At 46.3% G+C, this 20,604-nt stretch overlaps 1 protein-coding gene across 1 annotated transcript; it reads left to right on the top strand.

Moving 5' to 3' along the window:
- Positions 1-92: 92 nt before the first annotated feature.
- KLHDC10 (kelch domain containing 10) lies at positions 93-18,756 on the top strand (the record flags this gene model as incomplete). The annotated part of the gene is made up of 9 exons (XM_083858809.1): positions 93-225; positions 10,691-10,912; positions 11,835-11,989; positions 12,934-13,082; positions 13,639-13,723; positions 14,328-14,394; positions 14,918-14,965; positions 16,137-16,276; positions 17,273-18,756. 9 exons carry the CDS (start codon positions 93-95, stop codon positions 17,480-17,482), a joined length of 1,209 nt encoding a protein of 402 aa, XP_083714935.1. The 3' UTR covers positions 17,483-18,756.
- Between the last annotated feature and the right edge of the window lie 1,848 nt (positions 18,757-20,604).

The raw sequence follows: 20,604 nt of genomic DNA, 5'->3' as shown, positions 1-20,604 counted from the left end.
CTACCAACAAGCGCGCAGCTGATAGGCCACAGCTGAAGAAGCTCGGCGCTGATTGGCGGTTGAGGCGCAGCCCCTCAGGCAGCGGACGGGCCATGTCGGCGGCGGCGGCCGCGGCCCGGGACGGGCTCGGGGAAGGCACGGGCGGCGCCCCGGGAGGCGGCGATGGCACCGGCGGAGGAATCCTCAACCGCTTCGTGCAGCTGCCAGGGAGGCCGCGGGCGGCGGGTGAGTGGCGGTGGGTGCCGGGAGTGACCCCGATCTCAAGGCCCAAAAGGGGTTCGGGACCGGGACAGCCCCGAGCCTGAGGGGTCTGAGGGGTTTGGGAGCAAAATATCCCCATCCTGGGTGGCCCCAAAGCCCTGAGGGGACAGGGACAACCAAAGCCCCGAGGGGACAGTTGTTTTTAGCTCTGGGATATTCCTGGGGAGAGCTGGGATACCCCAAAAACCAGGAATAATGGGGTCACTCTGTCCCCAAAAACCGGGAATGTTCCCATCCCAACCATCCCAGGGGGTGGAATGTGGAATTGAGGAGAGAAAGGGGATATAAAATGAAAATAAATCCCCAAAGGGATCAGCCCCTTTCAGGGATCCTGGATAACCCCACTCTGCAATTCCAATTTATTGGGGTTTTTTTGGGCCTGGGATGTGACATCAGCTTAGTCCTGTCAGGAAAAATTGGAATTTTTTTCCCTTTTTTCACTTCTCTCCTGACAAAGTTGGATGCTGAAGGGTCATTTCACAGTTTTTGGATGTTTGGGTCACCCCAACAACCCCCAAATATTCCAGGGGGAGGCTGAAATTACCCCAGAATTAAGAATTTGGACACCCCATGGCCCTGAGGTGGGAATATCCCTATTTTTCCTTCACTCTGAAGCTCCTCATAACCTTGAGCTGGTAATTCCAGGCTCAGAAATCCTTCACATCCCTCAATTCCTGTGGGACATGAAGCTCCTCACCCACCAAGAGCAGCTGGAAAAGGGTTTTTTTAAATCCATATTTTAAAATCTATATTTTTTAAATCCCTGCAAAGCCTTCCAGGAGGGTTTTTTTCAATCCATATTTTTAAATCTGTATTTTTTAAATCCCTGCAAAGCCTTCCAGGAGCTCTGGGAATGTTCTCAGTGGCTCCACATTTTCTATTTTTGGTCAAATGGTCAAAGGAAAAACCCTTTTTTGGCAACACAAGCCCCTGATTTCTCTTCCCCTCCCTGGATTTTAATCCTTGGGTGGGAATTTCATCCTGATCCTGTGTGGATTTTATCCCACCCTGAACCAGCTCAGCTTTGGCTCTTCAACCACCTTAAAGAAACCCCAAAGTGGCTTCCAGCCCTTCCAGGATGGGAAAAAAATCCCAAATTTCTGGAGTTTTCTCCCACTTTACACCTGCTCAGCTCCTATTTATAGAGCTCCAGCAGCAGCTCTTACATAACCATGGAGAGAGGAAGGTTTTTTTCCTCTTCTCATTCCATTTTCCCCAACCAGATTCATTCCTGAGCTCCCAGTTTTCCTCCAGAGTTTGTTTTCTCAGCTCCCAGTTTTTCTCCTCCAGATTTGTCAGGTTTTATTCCTCATTTCCCAGTTTTCCTGCAGAATTTCCAGGGTTTTTTATTTCTTACTTCTCAATTTTCTTCTCTTTTTTACTTCCTAAGTTTTCTTTTCTTACTCCCAATTTCAGTTACTTCCTAATTTTTTTTCCAGGATTTTTCAGGTTTCTTTTCTTCCTCCCAATTCTCCCAGTTTCAGTTGCTTCCTAAATTTTCTTCCAGACTTTTCAGGTTTCATTTCTTCCTCCCAATTTTCTTCTCTTTTTTACCTCCTAAATTTTCTTCCAAACTTTTCAGATTTCTTTTCTTCTTCCCAATTCTCTTCCAGAGTTTCCAGGTTTGTTTTCTCAGCTCCCAGTTCTTCTCCTCTAGACCTGTCAGGTTTTATTCCTCATTTCCCAGTTTTCCTGCAGAATTTCCAGCTTTTTGTTGTGGTTTTTTTCTTACCTCCCAATTTTCTTCTCTTTTTTACTTCCTAAGTTTTTTTTTCTTACTCCCAATTTCAGTTACCTCCTAAATTTTCTTCCAAACTTTTCCTCCCAATTCTCCAAATTTCAGTTACTTCCTAATTTTTTTTCCAGACTTTTCAGGTTTTCTTTTCTTCCTCCCAATTTTCTTTTCTTTTTTACTTCCTAATTTTTTTTCCCAGACTTTTCAGGTTTCTTTTCTCCCTCCCAATTCTCTTCCAGAGTTCCCAGGAGTTTTCCCTGTGCTATTCCACACCCTGGTGTTTGTAAGGTTTGGAAAGAGGGAAAAAAAAGTCAGAGACAGGTGTGGTTTTTGTGGTTTGTTCTTCTTTTTCTCTCCACATTTTTCAGTGTTTTCATCAGACTCCTGGGATTAAGGGAATGAGAAACAATCTGGACACTTTAAATGGATTTTCCTACTCTTTCTCTCAGCTGGAATTTTCCCAGTCACAAAAGGATTTGTTTTTTTTTTTTTTTAATGGAAAAATTCAGATTTTAATATATATTTTAAAAGGGCAGAAATTCCAAATCTCCTAAAACCTCTTGCTTGGTTGGATGAGGCTTGGAGCAGCCTGGGATAGGGAAATGTGTCCCTGCCCATCCTGCAGCTCCTTCCCAACCCAAACCACCCTGGGATTCCATTCCACGAGAGGAGGAAACTCAGGTGGAACCTCCTGAGGGTTTTTCCAGCCCTTAAAAATTGGATACAAAGAGGACAGAGGGTTTCCCTTCACATGGAGGTTCATCCCAATGGGAAAAAAGACATTTTTTTTCCAATTAAAACCATCATTCCCTGGGATGTGGTGAAATCCCAGGAGGATTTCAGGATGTGGCAGCTCAAGGTGCTGAAAAAGCTCATCCCAGGATACTGAGGGAAGATGATCTTCCCATTTCTGTGCTTTTCATTCTCCAGAATTCCTTCCTTTTCCTTCCTGCTTTATGGAAACAAAACAAACCCAGGGAAAGAAAAAACCCCACTCAGTTTTAGTGGTGTAAAATCCTTTAAAACCTGATTGCCCCAAAAATTTTTTAGAAACAAAACCTGGGAGAACCAAACCTCCAAACCCAGGAGCTCTCCCAGGATGATCCATTTTGGAAACGCTCCTTTGGAGGGCTCAGCAATATCAGGAAATCTCTTGGCTGACCTGCCTCCCTCTGCTTCTCCCATTTTCCCTCAGAGCTGTTGTTTAGGGACTCAGCTAAAACTGGGAATTTTTCCTTTTGGGAATTTCTCCTTTTGGGAGTTTCTCCTTTTGGAATTTTTCCTTTGGGGAATTTCTCCTTTTGGGATTTCTCAGCCTGCCAAGGAAGGGAACTGTGGGATCTGCAGAGTCTGGAGGCAGCTGGAGGAACAAATAAATTTTCAGCCTCACATTCCTCATCCTGCTTATCCAAACATTCCCTCAGGAGCTCCAATTACACCAATTCCAAACTCATTTTGTCCAGCTGTTGTGAGAAAAGGACAAAACTTTGAAGATGAGAGACAAAGTCAATATTGACGTGTCTTGTTCTGGTTCAGCCCTAAATGAGGATTCCTGCAGGGATCACAAATGGAAAGGGAGAGGTTGAATCCTGCTGTTGTGGATGTTGAAAAACCAGGCAAGGAGGGAAAAAATAACACCAAAAGCATCTTCAGAAAGCTTTAAAAAAAACCAAAGAAAATGGACAGTTTTGGGATATCCACCACAGACGTGGCACTTGGAAAAGAGGAGGATCCAAAGCCATGGATGGGTTTGTTAGTTTTACATCCCTGTAGTTGTATTTCCAAAAATAGGGGCTTGAGGTAGAAATTGTGCTGCTGGTGGTGATGGGATGGGCTTGGATGGGATGTGTGGGGTGGAAATCCTGGATTGAGGGGAAGGAAATCCCGGACTGATGGGAAGGGAATCCCGGACTGATGGGAAGGGAATCCCGGACTGATGGGAAGGGAATCCCGGACTGATGGGAAGGGAATCCCGGACTGATGGGAAGGGAATCCCGGACTGATGGGAAGGGAATCCCGGACTGATGGGAAGGAAATCCCGGACTGATGGGAAGGAAATCCCGGACTGATGGGATGGAAATCCTGGACTGATGGGATGGAAATCCTGGACTGATGGGATGGGAATCCTGGACTGATGGGAAGGGAATCCTGGACTGATGGGAAGGGAATCCCGGACCGATGGGATGGAAATCCCGGACCGATGGGATGGAAATCCCGGACCGATGGGAAGGAAATCCCGGACCGATGGGAAGGAAATCCCGGACTGATGGGAAGGAAATCCCGGACTGATGGGAAGGAAATCCCGGAAGGAAATCCCGGACTGATGGGAAGGGAAACCCGGACTGATGGGAAGGAAATCCTGGACTGATGGGATGGGAATCCTGGACTGATGGGAAGGAAATCCTGGACTGATGGGATGGGAATCCTGGACTGATGGGATGGGAATCCCGGACTGATGGGATGGGAATCCCGGACTGATGGGATGGGAATCCCGGACTGATGGGAAGAGCCCTGATCACAGCACAGGCTGTTCACTGGTGCTGTTCCTTTTCCTTGTTATCCTGACAGGAAAAACTTTTAAGATACTCAAAGTGGTGCAGATAACCCTGGGATTAAATTATTTTGGGAGAAAAAGGGAACTGATAAAGGAGTGTAGAATTCTGGGATGGGAAGAGATCTCAAAGTGTCACCCCTGCCATGGGACAGGGACACCTCCCACTGTCCCAGGCTGACTTTGGACACTTCCAGGGATCCAGGGGCAGCCACAGCTCCTCTGGGAAGTTTGTTCAGTGCTCCATCATTCTCAAAGAGAAAAATTTTCCTCGTGTCCAGCTGGAATTTCCTGTGTTTCAGTCTGTTCCCATTGTCATTTGTCCTGTCACACTGAGCAGGGTGTCCCCACTCCTCTCCACACTCACCCTTGAGGTGTAAATGGATTTATTTGGGGGTTTCTGGCAGTCGTAAGGAAAAGGATGGTTTCAATAAGCTCAAAACAACTTTATAATTGTGGGATCAGCTGGAGAATTCTCAGAGCACTGAGTCCAACCATTCCCAGCACTGCCCCATGTCCCCAAGTGCTGTGAAATCCCTCCAGGGATGAGGACTCCAAACCTCCCTGGACATTTCCAGTGCCTGAACACCCTTTTCCATGGAGAAATTTTCCCTAAAATCCACCCTGAGGTTGTTCCTTCTCCTGTCCCTGTTCCCTGTGAGCAGAGCCCGACCCCTCCTGGGTTGTCCCCTCCTGTCAGGGCCACAAAGTCCCCCCTGATCCCCCTTTTCTCCAGTTTCACATCTGGAAACACCTTTTTGTTCCATCCCCTGCCCTAATTACAGCTCCTGCAGGGACAGGAGTTCAATCAGGGATAGTTTGGAATGGTCAATCCAGCATCTCCCTCAGTGAATCACTCTGTGCTTAAAGGGGGAATTGAGGAGGGTGTTGGCAGGTCACTGCTGGTTTCTGTCTGATCCCTCAGCCCTTAATTAGGATTTTCCTTAATTATGTCCCTGTGGTGATGTTTCAGCCTGGAATTGCTGAATCCATTGGGTTGGAAAAGCTCTCCCAGCCCAATCCAAACTGTGCCCAATCCCCTCCTTGTCCCCAGCCCAGAGCCCTGAGTGCCACATCCAGGAATTCCCTGGACACCTCCAGGGATGGGGACTCCAAACCTCCCTTCCCAATGTTTAACAGCATTTTCCATGAGGAAATTCCTGCTGATGTCCAACCCTGACCCAGCCTGAGGCTTTTTCCCTCTCATCCCGTTGTTAAATTTCATTCTGATTGTGGAACTTATTCCCTGAAAATTTTGCTGTTCCCATTTTTGCCCTCAGGACTGAGGGGAAAGGAACTTCCTTGTAAATTCACCTTCCCATCCTCCCTTCCTGCTTTTCTTTGGAATGTTAAACTGGGAAAACAAGCGTTTCCCAGCTCATATTCATTTTAAAACCATTTTCTATAACTTTACAGCATCTTCCCCACATCCAGCACCAAGGAATTTCCAGCAGGAACTTGGTGAATTCCAGTTTTTCACAGGGATGGGGCCTTGCTGTGCTTCCCTGAGCTCTGAGGTTTTGGGGTTCAGCTCTGAGAAATCAGACTTTACTCACAGAAAAGTGGAAACTCAGCAAATCCTGAGATTTTCCCATCTAAAAGTTTCACCTGTTCCACCTAATTAATTTTTTGGAGGTGGATGGCAAGGAAAGCCTCCTGGGTAGTGTTTTTTTTAATTTATTTTCTTGGAATTATTCCTCTTACCTTTCATTTATTTGGCTTGGTTTAAAACTCAGCCTTATCCTTCTCTTTTCCCTCTGGAAAATTCTCATGGCAAGTGTTGATCTAGTGGGGAAACAAAATTTATATTTAATGTAATATCTGAACTCCTAATTCCTCAACACCTTCTAAATCAGGACATGGAATATCCCCCTCTACTTTACAGATTTTTCCCTTGATTCCTTAACTTTTTTCCCCTCTTATTTTCAGGGTTTATTAGTTTTCTAAGTGGGAATTGCTGTGAGACACAATTACTCCTGGAAACACCCCAAATCTGTCAAAAGCTTTCCCTGAACCCTGGAGAGCAGCTTCATTTTGCACCAGAGTTTGACATGATTAAGCAAAGCTGTTTGTGCTCAGCTCCAAGTTCATTATTTAGTCTGGGCAAATAATTTATTTCACTTTTCCTATAGGAAAAAAATGCTTCATTCCTCAGTTTTGGTTATTTTTTTGCAGTGTCGGTTATTTTTTTTTTTTTTTTTTTGCAGTGTCAGATTCACTGCTGGGAATTATAACAGAAAAAAAAAAATGCTGGGTCCTAATTAGATGTTTCCCTGGCTCCTTTTCCATCCTAAAATCCATAAAAAGTCTGTGGGAACAGGTGGGAGGTGAAACTCACTGATTTGTTTGGGTTTGTTTTGGGTCACTCGTCAGCCCAGATCTCAATTTCTGTTATCCAAGAATATTCCTGGTCAGCTTTTCCTTGCCTGAATCCATCTTTTTGTCTATTCCAATTGGAATTGTCCTCCCTGCTTTTATTTCCTTTGGGTTTTTGGTGTGGGATTTCTACACCTGCCTGTAGGATCCCAGCTGGATTCCCTGCTCCTGCCCAGTGCAAATGCATTTATTTAGGAGCAGGTTTTCTTTTTTTTTTTTTTTTTTTATCAGACCTGTGTCACTGAAAGTTTGGTGAGAAAATCTTCTTGAAAACCAAGGAACAAAAAGGAAAATCACAGAGAGCTTTTCGTAGGAAGGAAAGGAAATATTTGATTTTTTTTTTCTCTATTGGGCAACTTTAAATACAAACATTTGGATTTTTTTTTTTTTCCTTTTCCCAGCTTGTCCTTCCCAAAGCCATTTCCTCCTTCTGCAGAGGGAATCCCAATGGATTCCATCCCAGTGGGAGCATTCCTGACCCTGGGACACAACCTGAGCTCTTGTGGTGTTGCAGCAGCCTCTTGTTAGAGGGTAAAAATGATCCAAAACACAGATTTATTTATCACAGCATGAAAATAGTCGTGGTTTATTTATTCCTCCTCACAGCTCAGCCATCCTGACTCCAACCATTCCCTGACTGTGGCTGCAGCAGCTCCTGCTGGAGGTTTCCCTTGCAGCCTCTCACTGCTGGTTATTTCTGCTAAACTCTGCCTGCAGGGATTGGTTTACAGATTCTGAGTGCAGGATTTTACCTTGTGGCTTGGTTTAGGGCAAATTTGTGAGAAAAAAAAAAAAATAAACAACACAGAACAGACAATTAGAGATACAAACATCATAAAGTCACCCTAGGACACCAAACCAGACTATGACTGCAGGGATTAGTTTTGGAGACTCTGCTGGTTATTTCTTGCTCAACTCTGACTGCAGAGATTAGTTTGCAGACTCTGACTGCTGGTTGTTTCCTGCTAAACTCCCACTGTAGGGATCAGTCTGCAAATTCTGACTGCAGGTTTTTACCCAGCTAAACTCTGACTGCAGGGATCAGTTTACAGACTCTTGAGTGCAGGTTTTTACCCAGCTAAACTCTGACTGCAGGGATTAGTCTGCAGATTCTGAGTGCAGGTTTTTACCCGGCTAAACTGTGCCTGTAGAGATTAGTTTGCAGACTCTGACTGCAGGCTTTTACCTAACCAGACTATGACTGCAGGGATTAATTTGCAGACTCTGAGTGCTGGTTATTTCCATCTAAACTGTGACTGCAGTGATCAGTTTAGACTCTGACTACAGGTTTTTACCCAGCTAAACTCTGACTGCAGGGATTAGTCTGGAGATTCTCACTACAGACTTTTACCCAGCTAAACTCTGACTGCAGGGATTAGTTTACAGACTGTGACTGCAGGTTTTTACCCAGCTAAACTCTGACTAGAGAGATTAGTTTGTAAGCTTTGACTGCAGGCTTTTACCTAACCAGACTGTGACTGCAGGGATTAATTTGCAGACTCTGACTGCAGGTTATTTCCTGTTAAACTCTGACTGCAGGGATCAGTTTACAGGCTGTGACTGCAGGTTATTTCCTGCTAAACTGTGACTGCAGGAATTAGTTTGCATACTCTGACTGCAGGTTATTTCCTGCTAAACTCTCACTGTAGGTATTAGTCTGCAGATTCTCACTGCAGGTTTTTACCCAGCTAAACCGCGACTGCAGAGATTAATTTGCAGACTCTGAGTGCTGCTTATTTCCTGTTAAAACTCTGACTGCAGGAATTAGTTTGCAGATTCTGACTTCAGACTTTTACCCAGCTAAACTGTGACTGCAAGTCCCAACACCAGGCTCTAACTACACACCCAGACTGACCTCACAGCAGATTCTCTCTCCTCAAGAACCTTTTTCTTCATGGTCTTCTCATTCCTTCTTCCTCAAGGTTCTTCCTCTTAACCCACTCCCTTTTATCCCGCTATAGGATACAGCTGTATCCTCTTTAGGGAGGAGGAGGCTGTGTTGGGTAATTAATTAACACAGCTGGGACTAATCAGGGGCAAGATCACCTGTATTCCCTTCTCCTGCCTTGTGGAGTGTCCTATTGCAATTCCACAAGGAAAAGAGTTTCAGTTCACCTCTGAATGGATAAGAAAGATGAACTATAGAAAGTTCTGTGCCCTTTCTACTGTATTGATTGGTTTGGGAACTCTGACTGCAGGTATTGATTGGTTTGGGGCCTCTGACTGCAGGTATTGATTGGTTTGGGGACTCTGACTGCAGGTATTGATTGGTTTGGAGACACTGACTGCAGGTATTGATTGGTTTGGGGACTGACTGCAGGTATTGATTGGTTTGGAGACTCTACAGGTATTGATTGGTTTGGGGACTCTGACTGCAGGTATTGATTGGTTTGGAGACACTGACTGCAGGTATTGATTGATTTGGGGACTGACTGCAGGTATTGATTGGTTTGGAGACTCTACAGGTATTGATTGGTTTGGGGACTCTGACTGCAGGTATTGATTGGTTTGGGGCCTCTGACTGCAGGTATTGATTGGTTTGGGGACTCTGCAGGTATTGATTGGTTTGGGGACTCTGACTGCAGGTATTGATTGGTTTGGAGACACTGACTGCAGGTATTGATTGATTTGGGGACTGACTGCAGGTATTGATTGGTTTGGAGACTCTACAGGTATTGATTGGTTTGGGGACTCTGACTGCAGGTATTGATTGGTTTGGAGACTCTGACTGCAGGTATTGATTGGTTTGGGGACTCTGCAGGTATTGATTGGTTTGGAGACTCTGACTGCAGGTATTGATTGGTTTGGGGACTCTGCAGGTATTGATTGGTTTGGGGACTCTGACTGCAGGTATTGATTGGTTTGGGGCCTCTGACTGCAGGTATTGATTGGTTTGGAGACACTGACTGCAGGTATTGATTGGTTTGGGGACTCTGCAGGTATTGATTGGTTTGGAGACACTGACTGCAGGTATTGATTGGTTTGGAGACACTGACTGCAGCTTTCACCTAACCAGACTGCGACTGCAGGGATTAGTTAGGCTCATTACAGGCTGGCCTCAGGTAAGATTGGATCAGTGGAGCTTTTTGAAGGTTGTATCAGGAGCTTTTTCAAGATTGTATCAATGGAGCTTTTTTAAAGATTGTATCAATGGAACTTTTTGAATGTTGGATCAATGGAGCTTATTGGAGTTTGTATCAGTGGGGCTTTTCCAAGTTTGTATCAGTGAAGCCTTTTGAAGGTTGTATCAGTGGAGCTTTTTTAAGGTTGTATCAGTGGAGCTTTTTCAAGGTTTTATCAGTGAATCTTTTCGGAGATTGTCTCAGTGGAGCTTTTTGAAGATTTTATCAGGAGCTTTTTCAAGATTGTACCAGTGGAGTTTTTTTTTTCAAGGTTATATCAGTGGAGTTTTTTTTCAAGGTTTTATCAGTGAAGCCTTTTGAAGGTTGTATCAGTGGAGCTTTTCCAAGATTGCATCAATGAAGCTTTTTCAAGGTTGTATCAGGAGCTTTTTGAAGGTTTTATCAGTGAAGCTTTTCGGAGATTGTCTCAGTGGAGCTTTTTGAAGGTTGTATCTGTAGAGCTTTTTCAAGGTTGTATCAGGAGCTTTTTGAAGGTTTTATCAGTGGAGCTTTTTGGAGGTTGTACCAGTGGAGTTTTCTGGAGATTGTATCAGTGTAGTTTTTTTTTGTTGTTTTTTTTTAATGTTGTCTCAGTGGAGCTTTTTGACTGTTGTCTCAGTGGAACCTTTTCTCCTCCCCCTGCAGGCCACAGGTGCCCCCCAGCCCGGAGCGGCCATCGCTGCGTGGCCGACAATTCCAACCTCTACGTGTTTGGTGGCTACAACCCCGACTACGACGAGTCTGGGGGGCCGGAGAACGAGGACTACCCCCTCTTCAGGGAGCTCTGGAGGTACAACTTTGCCACAGACACCTGGCACCAGATGGGCACCGAGGGCTACATGCCCAGGGAGCTGGCCTCCATGTCACGTACGTATGGAAACCCATCTCCTCCTCTGCCTGCTCCTGCAGCTATTTTTAATCCTGGCTATTTAAAAACCTGGAGAGCTGGATCTCGTTTTTCCAAGAGGTTAAGTTGGGTTTGGGATTTTTCTTTCTCTTTTTGCTCAGCTGAGGTAAAGGGAAAGAAAAAAAAAAAAAAGGGGAAGCAGGAGGTGTTTTCCAGGTGCAGCAGGAAGGTGCTTTGTGCAGACATCTCAAAAGCATCCAAAAATAGCTGCCTTTGTTCAGTGCTCAAAGCAGACCTTTGGTTACCATGGTTTTAGTTGGGATCCTTTCTCTTTTAGAGCCTCTCAGAGCTGTCAGTGCACGGGGTGGGATTGTAGGGAATTCCAACAGCACTGAGCACTGCTCTGGAATGGAAATGTGGAAGGGTTTGGTGTCTCCAGACATGGAAACGTGGAATGGGTTGGTGTCTCCAGATATGGAAATATGGAATGGGTTGGTGTCTCCAGACATGGAAACATGGAATGGGTTGGTGTCTCCAGATATGGAAATATGGAATGGGTTGATGTCTCCAGACATGGAAACATGGAATGGGTTGGTGTCTCCAGATATGGAAACATGGAATGGTTTGGTGTCTCCAGACATGGAAACATGGAATGGGTTGGTGTCTCCAGATAGGGAAACATGGAATGAGTTGGTGTCTCCAGAGTGTGGAAACGTGGAATGGGTTGGTGTCTCCAGATAGGGAAACATGGAATGGGTTTGTGTCTCCAGACATGGAAACATGGAATGGTTTAAGCTTAAAGATCCTCCAATTCCATGTAATGGACAAGGACACCTTCCCTAGAGCAGCTTGCTCTAAGCCAGATCCAACCTGGAAAAAATCCTTCTATTCCACTCATCTCACAGCAATGACCAATCCCTGTTTTTCCTCTTTCTCCCCCAGTTGTTTTACATGGCAACAACCTCCTGGTTTTTGGGGGCACCGGGATCCCCTTTGGGGAGAGCAACGGGAACGACGTCCACGTGTGCAACGTCAAGTACAAGAGATGGGCCCTGCTCAGCTGCCGTGGCAAGAAACCCAACCGTATCTACGGCCAGGTAGGGGGAACAGGGGAGCCCTGAGGGGCTCACAGAGGGGTCAGAGCACCAAAATCCCTCCTCTGCTCCTCACCAGAGCTCTTCTCCCTGTGTGAAAGCACGAGGAAAATCAGGCGTCCTTCGTAAAGGGATAAAGCGGCCTCGATTCTTTGAGATTTTGAAGGAAAAAGAGGTTTTTTCCTAGTTAGGAAGGTCAGAATTTGTTCATTAAATGCCTGGTGCAGCTGAAAATGAAAAAAAATCTGATGCAAGGAGTAGGTTGATAGTCAAAAAACTACAAGCTCAAAAACTTTAAAGCTCTAAATGAAAAAGTGATTTATGGAGTGGTTCAAAACCTAAAGCTCTAAATGAAAATTTGCAAGGTTCCTTTCTATTAGAATTACACCTTTTAAGACTTTCCATAACGTGGATGAAAAAAAAAATCTGATGTAAGGAGTAGGTTGATAGTCAAAAAAAACTACAAGCTCAAAAACTTTCAAGCTCTAAATGCAAATGAAGAAGTGATTTATAAGTGATTTATGGAGTGGTTCAAAACCTAAAGCTCTAAATGAAAATTTGCAGGGTTCCTTTCTATTAGAATTACACCTTTAACGTGGATGAAAAAAAAAAACTGATGTAAGGAGTAGGTTGATAGTCAAAAAAAACTACAAGCTCAAAAACTTTCAAGCTCTAAATGAAAATGAAGAAGTGATTTATGGAGTGGTTCGTAGTCAAAACTTTCAAAACCTAAAGCTCTAAACGAAAATTTGCAGGGTTCTTTTCTATTAGAATTACACCTTTTAAGACTTTCTATAATGTGGATGAAGGAGGTGGACAAAGAAATGGACTCACCCTCAGAGCAGGAGTGACCCTTTTTTTGCTGGTGCTACTCTGCTTTGGAAGAGCAGGAATTCCCTCTTTTCCAGCCCCAGGAAATCCCAAATCCTTTCTGCTTTCTGTTCCAGGCCATGGCCATCATCAACGGGTGTCTCTACGTGTTTGGAGGAACAACTGGCTACATTTACAGCACTGACCTCCACAAGCTGGACCTCAACACCCGGGAATGGATCCAGCTGAAGCCAAACAACATGTCCTGTGACATGCCAGAGGAGAGGTGAGCACCTGGGCAGCCTCAGGGAGCTGGTTTTGGGGTTTTTTTGGGAGGCAGGGAATGGGAAAGCTTTGGGATCCCTTGCTCTGATTGGCATTTCCAGCTCTGTTTTGCCTGGGAGTTGTTGTGGCAGTGGCAGGAAGGGTTTTGATCACTCTCATCTGTGGTGTCCAGCTGAGAGCAGGGAATGGAAGAATCCCAGAATGGTTTGGATTCATGGAAATCCTAAAATAAATCCAATTCCACACTTTCCACTATCCCAAGTTGCTCCAAGCCCTGTCCAGGATAATTCCAGGGGTCACCTTCACTGGAATATTGATGGTTGTCTTGGTGCTCAGTAATCCTTACACTTAATTATTTAATAATTGCTCTGCAATCAGAAAATGCCTCTTCAGATTGCTGGGGTGCTTCAGGAAAACTTCCACAGCTCCTGAATGCTCCCAGCCTGAGGAACTGATGCAGCAGAGCCAGGCTTGGGAGTTTCTGCTCCAATCCCTGGAATTTGGTGATTTCAAGAAGTTTTTTTGTTGTTGCTGATTGTGCTGCTTTGCACCTCCAGGTACAGACATGAAATTGCTCATGATGGTCAAAGGATTTATATCCTGGGAGGTGGAACTTCCTGGACAGCTTATTCCTTGGATAAGGTGAGGCATTTGGAACCCTGGACAGGAGATTTTCCACACTGAGGAATAACCAGCACTGCCGCTTCATCTGGCTTTGCCTGGAGAGCCTGGTAAAAAAAAATAATTAAAAAAAAAAAAGATAATTGGGAGCAGATTGTTCTCCTATTTCTGTAAAACCTGGATTTGCCACAGAGCGTCCTGGTGATGAATCTGTGGTCACTTTAAATAGTGCTCTGCTTCCAAAAAAGTGGAGACTGCAGCACTCAAAGTGACATTTTATCTCTCCATTGTCCCATTTTTCCTCCCTGTGTGCAGCAGGAAAAAGCTACTTCTAAATCCTTCTGAGAACTCAAGGGTGTGGATTTTAATTGGTCCAGCTCTTTTTAAAAGATTAAACATTCTCTTCTTTTTTTTTTTTTTTTTTTCAGCTGTAGGGCTGAAATAGCAAAGCTGGGCTGGAGCTTGGGAGGTGATTTTAGACCTGCTTAGTCACTGCCTGGGATCAGCTATTTCTGGGTTTCCACTTAATGAAAAAATGGGATTTATTTCTAGTGGGTTCAGGCTGCATCATCCTGGTGCTGGCAGAGGCAGGAGGGATCTCATGGCTCCTGTTTTTCCCCTCCAGATCCACGCCTACAACCTGGAAACCAACACCTGGGAGGAGATCACCACCAAACCTCACGAGAAAGTCGGTGAGCTTGGAATTTCCCTCCTTTCCCTGTAAACCAGAGTGGCCAAAGTGCTTGAAGGTGCAGTTTTCTTGTTCAATATGTGATTTAATGCTGGGTTTGAGATCCTGCTCGTGTTTCAGCACTGAGGGTTAACCCATCCAAGGGAATTTGGCAGTCTGGGATTCCCTCTCTCCCTGTTTGGGAAAGGTCACAGTGTCTGGATCTGCTCCCAGAGGATCCAGGTCATCTCTGCTCCCTTTGAGGCCCTGAGTTTTCTCTGGAATTTCACAGCTGCTTTTCACCCAGCCAGATTTGAGACTCTGGAGAGCAAAATTCCAGCGTTTTTCTTCCTTCCCTGGAGAAGAAATCAGAAATCAAACCTGAAACAGCTGCTTAAAATTACACCTTTTATACTTGGGATAGCAAGAGAGCAGAACCTCTTAAAAATTAAATCCATTATTAAATGTTGAGACAAAATCACCACTTCCACAAGCATCTTAAAGCAATTCTTGCTGATGTATATTTTTCAATTTATTCTCTCCAGGCTTCCCAGCAGCCAGAAGATGCCACAGCTGTGTCCAGATTAAAAATGGTAAGATTTGCCTCTGGAAAATTGGTGTATCTTGTACAAAAAAAACAGGTAGGAGTTGGAGAGAACTGCAGGGAACTCATGGCTTTTCTGGAAGAGGATTTTTCCCTCACTAACAGGCTTTAAGCTGCCCAGCTGGCACCACTCTTTCTTCTCCACTGAAAAACCAGTTACAATCTTGATCCCTCTTTTCCAAACCCCTTCAGGGCAGTGGCTGAATTCTCTCTGTTGAAATGTGGAGGGAAATGCTGGATTATATTTCCTAGGAGTGTTAATTGTGCCCAAAAAAAAAAAAAGCGAGGCAGGAGCTGGGAGATGTTTCCAGTCCACCAGCGAGATTTGGCAGTCTCTGAGCTGAGAACTTGGGAGCAAAGCTGGGAGCAGGGCAGGACTGGGAGCTGGGGCTGTTCCTGTGGGGTTTAAAATCCCTGGAATCTCATTAAACCCAGGTGTCTGATAAGTCAGCTTGGCTGCAAAAAGAGAGAATTCTCCCCTGCTTCCAGTGGGATTGGCTGTGAAATGAGCCAGAAATCCACCCTGATCCCCTGGTGTGGGCAGCAGGGGAGGAGGATTCTGCCCCTCTCAGTGAGACCCCACCTGCAGAGCTGCCCCAGCCCTGGGGACAACAACAGCAGCACCTGGAACTGCTGGAGTAAATCCAGAGGAATCCATGGAGCTGCTCCAGGGCTGGAACCCCTGAGTTCCCAGAGATTCAGAGCTGGGAATGTTCCCCTGGAGAAGGGAAGGATCCAGGGAAGAGCTTCCAGAACATTCCAGGGCCTCAAGGGGCTCCAGGAGAGCTGCAGAGGGACTGGGGACAGGGACAGGACACAGGGAATGGCTTCCCACTGCCACAGGGCAGGGCTGGATGGGAGATTGGGAATTCCTGCCTGGGCTGGGATTGCCAGAGAATCCCTGGAATGTCCAAGGCCAGGCTGGACATTGGAGCAGCCTGGGACAGTGAAAGGGTTGGAACTGGATGAGCTTTGAGGTCCCTTCCCACCCAAACCACTCTGGGAACCTTTAAATGTCCTCTACTTTGTGCTGGGCCTGATTTCTTTGATCCTGAGAGCTTTTGTTGAGGTGAAACAATCCCTGATCCCCAAAGCTGTGTGGGGAAGGGGATCCTGACCTCTCTCCCTGTGGCAGCTCCTCACACTCTCCTCTCTCCCAGACGTGTTCGTGTGCGGCGGCTACAACGGGGAGGTGATTCTGGGAGATGTCTGGAAGCTGAACCTCCAAACTTTCCAGTGGGTGAAGCTCCCAGCTGCCATGCCAGAGCCTGTGTACTTCCACTGTGCTGCTGTCACCCCGGTAAGGGACTCCTTTTGTTCCTCTCTGGGGCTGGGATCCTTCACCTCAACGTTCTGACCTTGCTGTAAATCAAGCTGATGTTCCCAAGGAAGTGACCTCCACTGCATGCAGCAGCTTTTGGGAGGCTCTTCCTCCTGCTGCTTCTGAAATTTTGCTTTCTGAAAGAAATTATACAGAATTTGAGCTTTTATAGTCTATGTGGGAACAGCAGTTGCTGCTTATAAAAGGAAAAAAAAAAGTACAAATAGTTCCTGAGTAAAGTGATTTTATCCTGAGGTGAAAGATGAGATGAGGCTGTTTCCAACCCTTTGGAAAGCACTAAGAGCTTTTTGGCCATGAGCAGAAGGCTGGAGATCTGGCATTGATAATTAACAGGCAGCAAGAAATGCCTTTGGCTGTGCCTTCACCTTCCTCAGGGCAGAGATCACAGCCCTTGGTGTCACTTCATTTGGGGAATGTTATAAATGCAGCTTTTCCTGGGAAACCTGATAAAGGTGTTTCCCAGGCAGCTCTGTGAGTGCCTGGACAGCAGAAATGCCCTTTTTCTGCCAGCTTATGGAAAAAACAAAACAAACCAAAAAAAAGCTACTCAGCAGTTGAGTTTTCCCCCATCTCCCTGTGTTCCTGTCAGCCCTGGAGCAGGGTTGTGCTGAGCCAAGGGAATGCAGGATGTCTCTGTGAGGTGGGTGTAGTTTAAAAATACATTCTTTTCAGCTGAAGCACGAGTGTGGCTCTGTAGTACTTTTATTAACAGCTTGCCACGCTCCTAAAATGGATTTCTTGGGATAGAAATCACCTAAAACTCAGAGCAAAGCACTCTGAGGTGTCAGAGATGTGGTTTAGGATACAACACAGCCTTTCCAGCAATGATTCCTCTCTTGATTCAAAGGATCCCAGAGATGGTGACACCTCTGCTGAGGATGTGGGAATGGGGACAGCCCAATCCTGCTTTTCCTGGCTGTGTTAACTCCTGTCCCCCCTTTCCCCCCAACCCAGGCTGGCTGCATGTACGTCCACGGAGGGGTGGTCAACATCCACGAAAACAAACGGACTGGCTCCCTGTTCAAAATGTGGCTGGTGGTGCCCAGCCTGCTGGAACTGTGCTGGGAGAAGCTGCTGGAATGTTTCCCCCACCTAGCAACCCTCTCCAGATCCCAGCTTTTGCACCTTGGACTGACGCAGGGACTCGTTGAGCGACTAAAATGAGAACATCTCCCACTTCTGTCCAAGACTCACCAATGAGTTGAAGAATTTTTTCCCCCCCTCCCACCTCCCCTTTATTTATGGATTCCATGGATGGTCTTGCTAAGAACACGGAGGAGGAACCTGCTCAAGGCCTTACTCAGCAAATACATCGATGCCTTTCCAGACATTGTTACTTTTAGTCATTGGAAAACAAACAAACAAAAAAAAATTCCCCTTTTTATTTATGGAGCTCTAAAGTTACACCATTAACCTAAAAGTATTTTCTGCAGCCAACAGACAAGCAACCTGCCTGTCATCAGCACACGCTTGTAAATTAATTGGGGAGCTTAATGAGTTACTGAATGTGCTTACACCTGAATGTGGCACCTTCACCTTGCACCCAACGAGGAACAACCACCAACCTCTTCTTTTGCTTTGGATAAACCCATCCCTCCCACACCCAGCTGAGCTCCAAACTCACCCAAATTCCTTCTCAGCCCTGCATGTATCCCATGGGCATGTTCCCATCCTCCCCGAGCTTCTGGAGACGGCTGGAACGTCACAGCTTGGCCCCTGCAGCTTCTTCCCTGGTGCAGTGTCTGTGTGTGTCCTCCCCTTTTCACATTCAAAGGTTTGCTTGGAAGACTGGGAGAAAGTTGCCACTTGAAGGGACTACTGTGTAGTTTACTGAGGGTTGGAGAGGGAAAAGGTTTTACCTGAGAGGTTTTTTTAACCTTTTCTGCTCACTTTGCCACAGTAAAAACTCACCCTGTAGATTTCAGAGCTCTTGGAACCTGCTCAACCAACTCCTGGTTCTCAGCATCTCCCAGCTTTTGGTTTTCCTTCCCTCCCACGTGTCCCAATTTGGCCTTTTTTTCTTCTTGTTTCATGTTCCCCTGAGAGTGGGAGATGTGATTTAAAGCCGGTTTGGGGAGTGGCTTTGTGGATGGTTCAAACCCAGGAAATGCAGCATCCAAAAGAGGGGAGAGGGAACATCTCTCCCTCCTGGTGGGAACAGAGATTGTCTCTGCACAGGAAGAGGTGGCTCTGGTCCTCTTGTGCTCTCTACACTGAATTGATTTAAGTGGCCACTGAACTCTGAGCAGCTCCAAGCATGAGGTTTGTGCAAAATCCTTTTCAGTTGGAGCCCATTTTTAAGTGCCTTTTGTTTTTTAAAAAAAATCAGCTTTTCCCAATGCTTTCCTCTTCATCAAAGGCAGAGGTTACACTCTGGGGTTTTAGTTTCTTTTTAAGAGATTGCATTTATGTTTAAATAAACCATAGCATTGTCTTCATGTTGTTAATCCAAAGGCACTGCCTGCTGGAGTCACTGCCCCCCACTGAGGGAACTCACCCCTTGCCCCAAAATTAACCTTACCCTGGTCTTGGGAATAGATTTTCCTCCTTCTCCAGCCTCAGTTGCTGCTTTTTTTCTTCCTCGAGGCTCAGAAAAACAAAGCCTCGGACATCACAGCTGAGGCTTTCTCAGGGGCTTGGACCACAGGAACTGGTGGGAGCTGCTTGGAGCTCTGGTGTCTCCATCCCTGTGTTCCACCTTTGCAGGAATTGTGAACCCAACCAGGACCATTTCCTCCAGCTCTTTCTTCCATCCTAAATTCTGAGACTGAATATCCACCCTTCCATCTTTGCCTCCTTTGTCCTGGAGCAGCCTGGTCATCCCTGTGCTGGTTTTTCTCTCACCTGCTTTAAAGAGCATCTCCAAGGTGATACTGGGGCCATCCAAGCCTGGATCTCTGAGCAAACACATCATGTTTTCTTTACTCTGGAGCTTTCTCTGAGGTTGTCACAAAGGCTTTCTCAATGATTTTGGAGCAGTCTTGGGACTCTGAGCTGGTCCAAATTTTCAAGGGATGACCCTGGAAACCACAGGGCTCTCAGTCTCACTTCAGTGCCTGGTAAAATCCTGGAAAAGATCATTCTGGGAAGCACTGAAAAAAACCTCTGGACAACATAGACATCAGTCAGAGCCAGCACAGCTCCAGGAGAGGGAAGTCCTGCTTGGCCACCCTGATTTCCTACTGCAACAGCACAACCACAACCCACCCGGGTGATCCAGGAAAGCCAGGAGAGGAAAATTTTCAGAGTCCAGCAAAGTGCAGCCAGGACAGGCTGGGGAGCAGCTGTGGGAAGGGACCTGAGGGTCCTGAGTGATGGGGAGCTGGATCTGAGTCAGCAGTGCCCTGGAGCCAGCAGGGACATCTCTGTCCTGGGGACACCAGGGACAGCAGCAGGGGAGGGGATTGTCCTGCTCTGCCCAGGCTCCCCAGGGAGTGGGCACAGCCCCAAGGCTGCCACAGCTCCAGGAGTGTTTGCACAACTCTCTCAGAGCCAGGGTGGGATTGTTGGGGTGTCCTGGGCAGGGCCAGGAGTTGGATTTGATCCCTGCACATCCCTCCACCCCCAGGACCTGGGAAAGCAGCACCAAAAAACCCCACAAAGGTCCAAAGACTTCCCTTTAGCTGATAAAAGCCATATAAACATCATCCACTGATGGATTTCCAGGGGTCTTTCCCATCCCATAACCTCCACTGGCTGCTGCATGAGGGACACAAGATCCTTGGTGGCTGCTCTTCCTAAAATAATGACTTGGTTTAAGCTCTGAGCTCACAGCTCCTGCTGACAGGGCTTTAATTGCTGCTGGGCTGTGGGTAAAAGCTTTAATTCTAATTCCTTGAGGGAGAGGGAAAGGATCCAGCACCTGCAGCAAGTGATGGAGAAGGGATAAGAGCATCCCCAGTGCTGCCTGGGGACAGGATGTAAGGAGGAGACGGGGAAAGCCAGCTCAGAACAGAATTCCTGAACATCCCTCACCCAGGAGAGTTGATTTAATCTCAATAAGATGATGGCACTGAGCTCCTACAGCCTCTGCTCTCCCATCCTTCCCTGTCCTGCCATCAGCAACTCCAGCTACTCACCCGGCAAAAATACTCCCAAATGTGCCAGACTGAGGACAGCAGGATTGTCTGTGCTGATGCCTCACTAGGAAAACAAAAAGGCTTAATAAAGCAGCTTCATTAATCCCTAACGAGCTGCTGCCTTCCCCACAAAGGAGGGCGATCCCAGGCTGCTTCCTGCCGGTGTTAACAGATCTGTCAGCGTTTTGCTTTGGGGTTGTTTTTGTT

Source organism: Zosterops lateralis, assembly GCF_965231275.1.
Source record: "Zosterops lateralis genome assembly, chromosome: 4".
NCBI classification, from domain to species: domain Eukaryota; kingdom Metazoa; phylum Chordata; class Aves; order Passeriformes; family Zosteropidae; genus Zosterops; species Zosterops lateralis.
The sequence above is the reverse complement of the archived record's forward strand: the minus strand, read 5'-3'. Positions and strand labels throughout refer to the sequence as shown.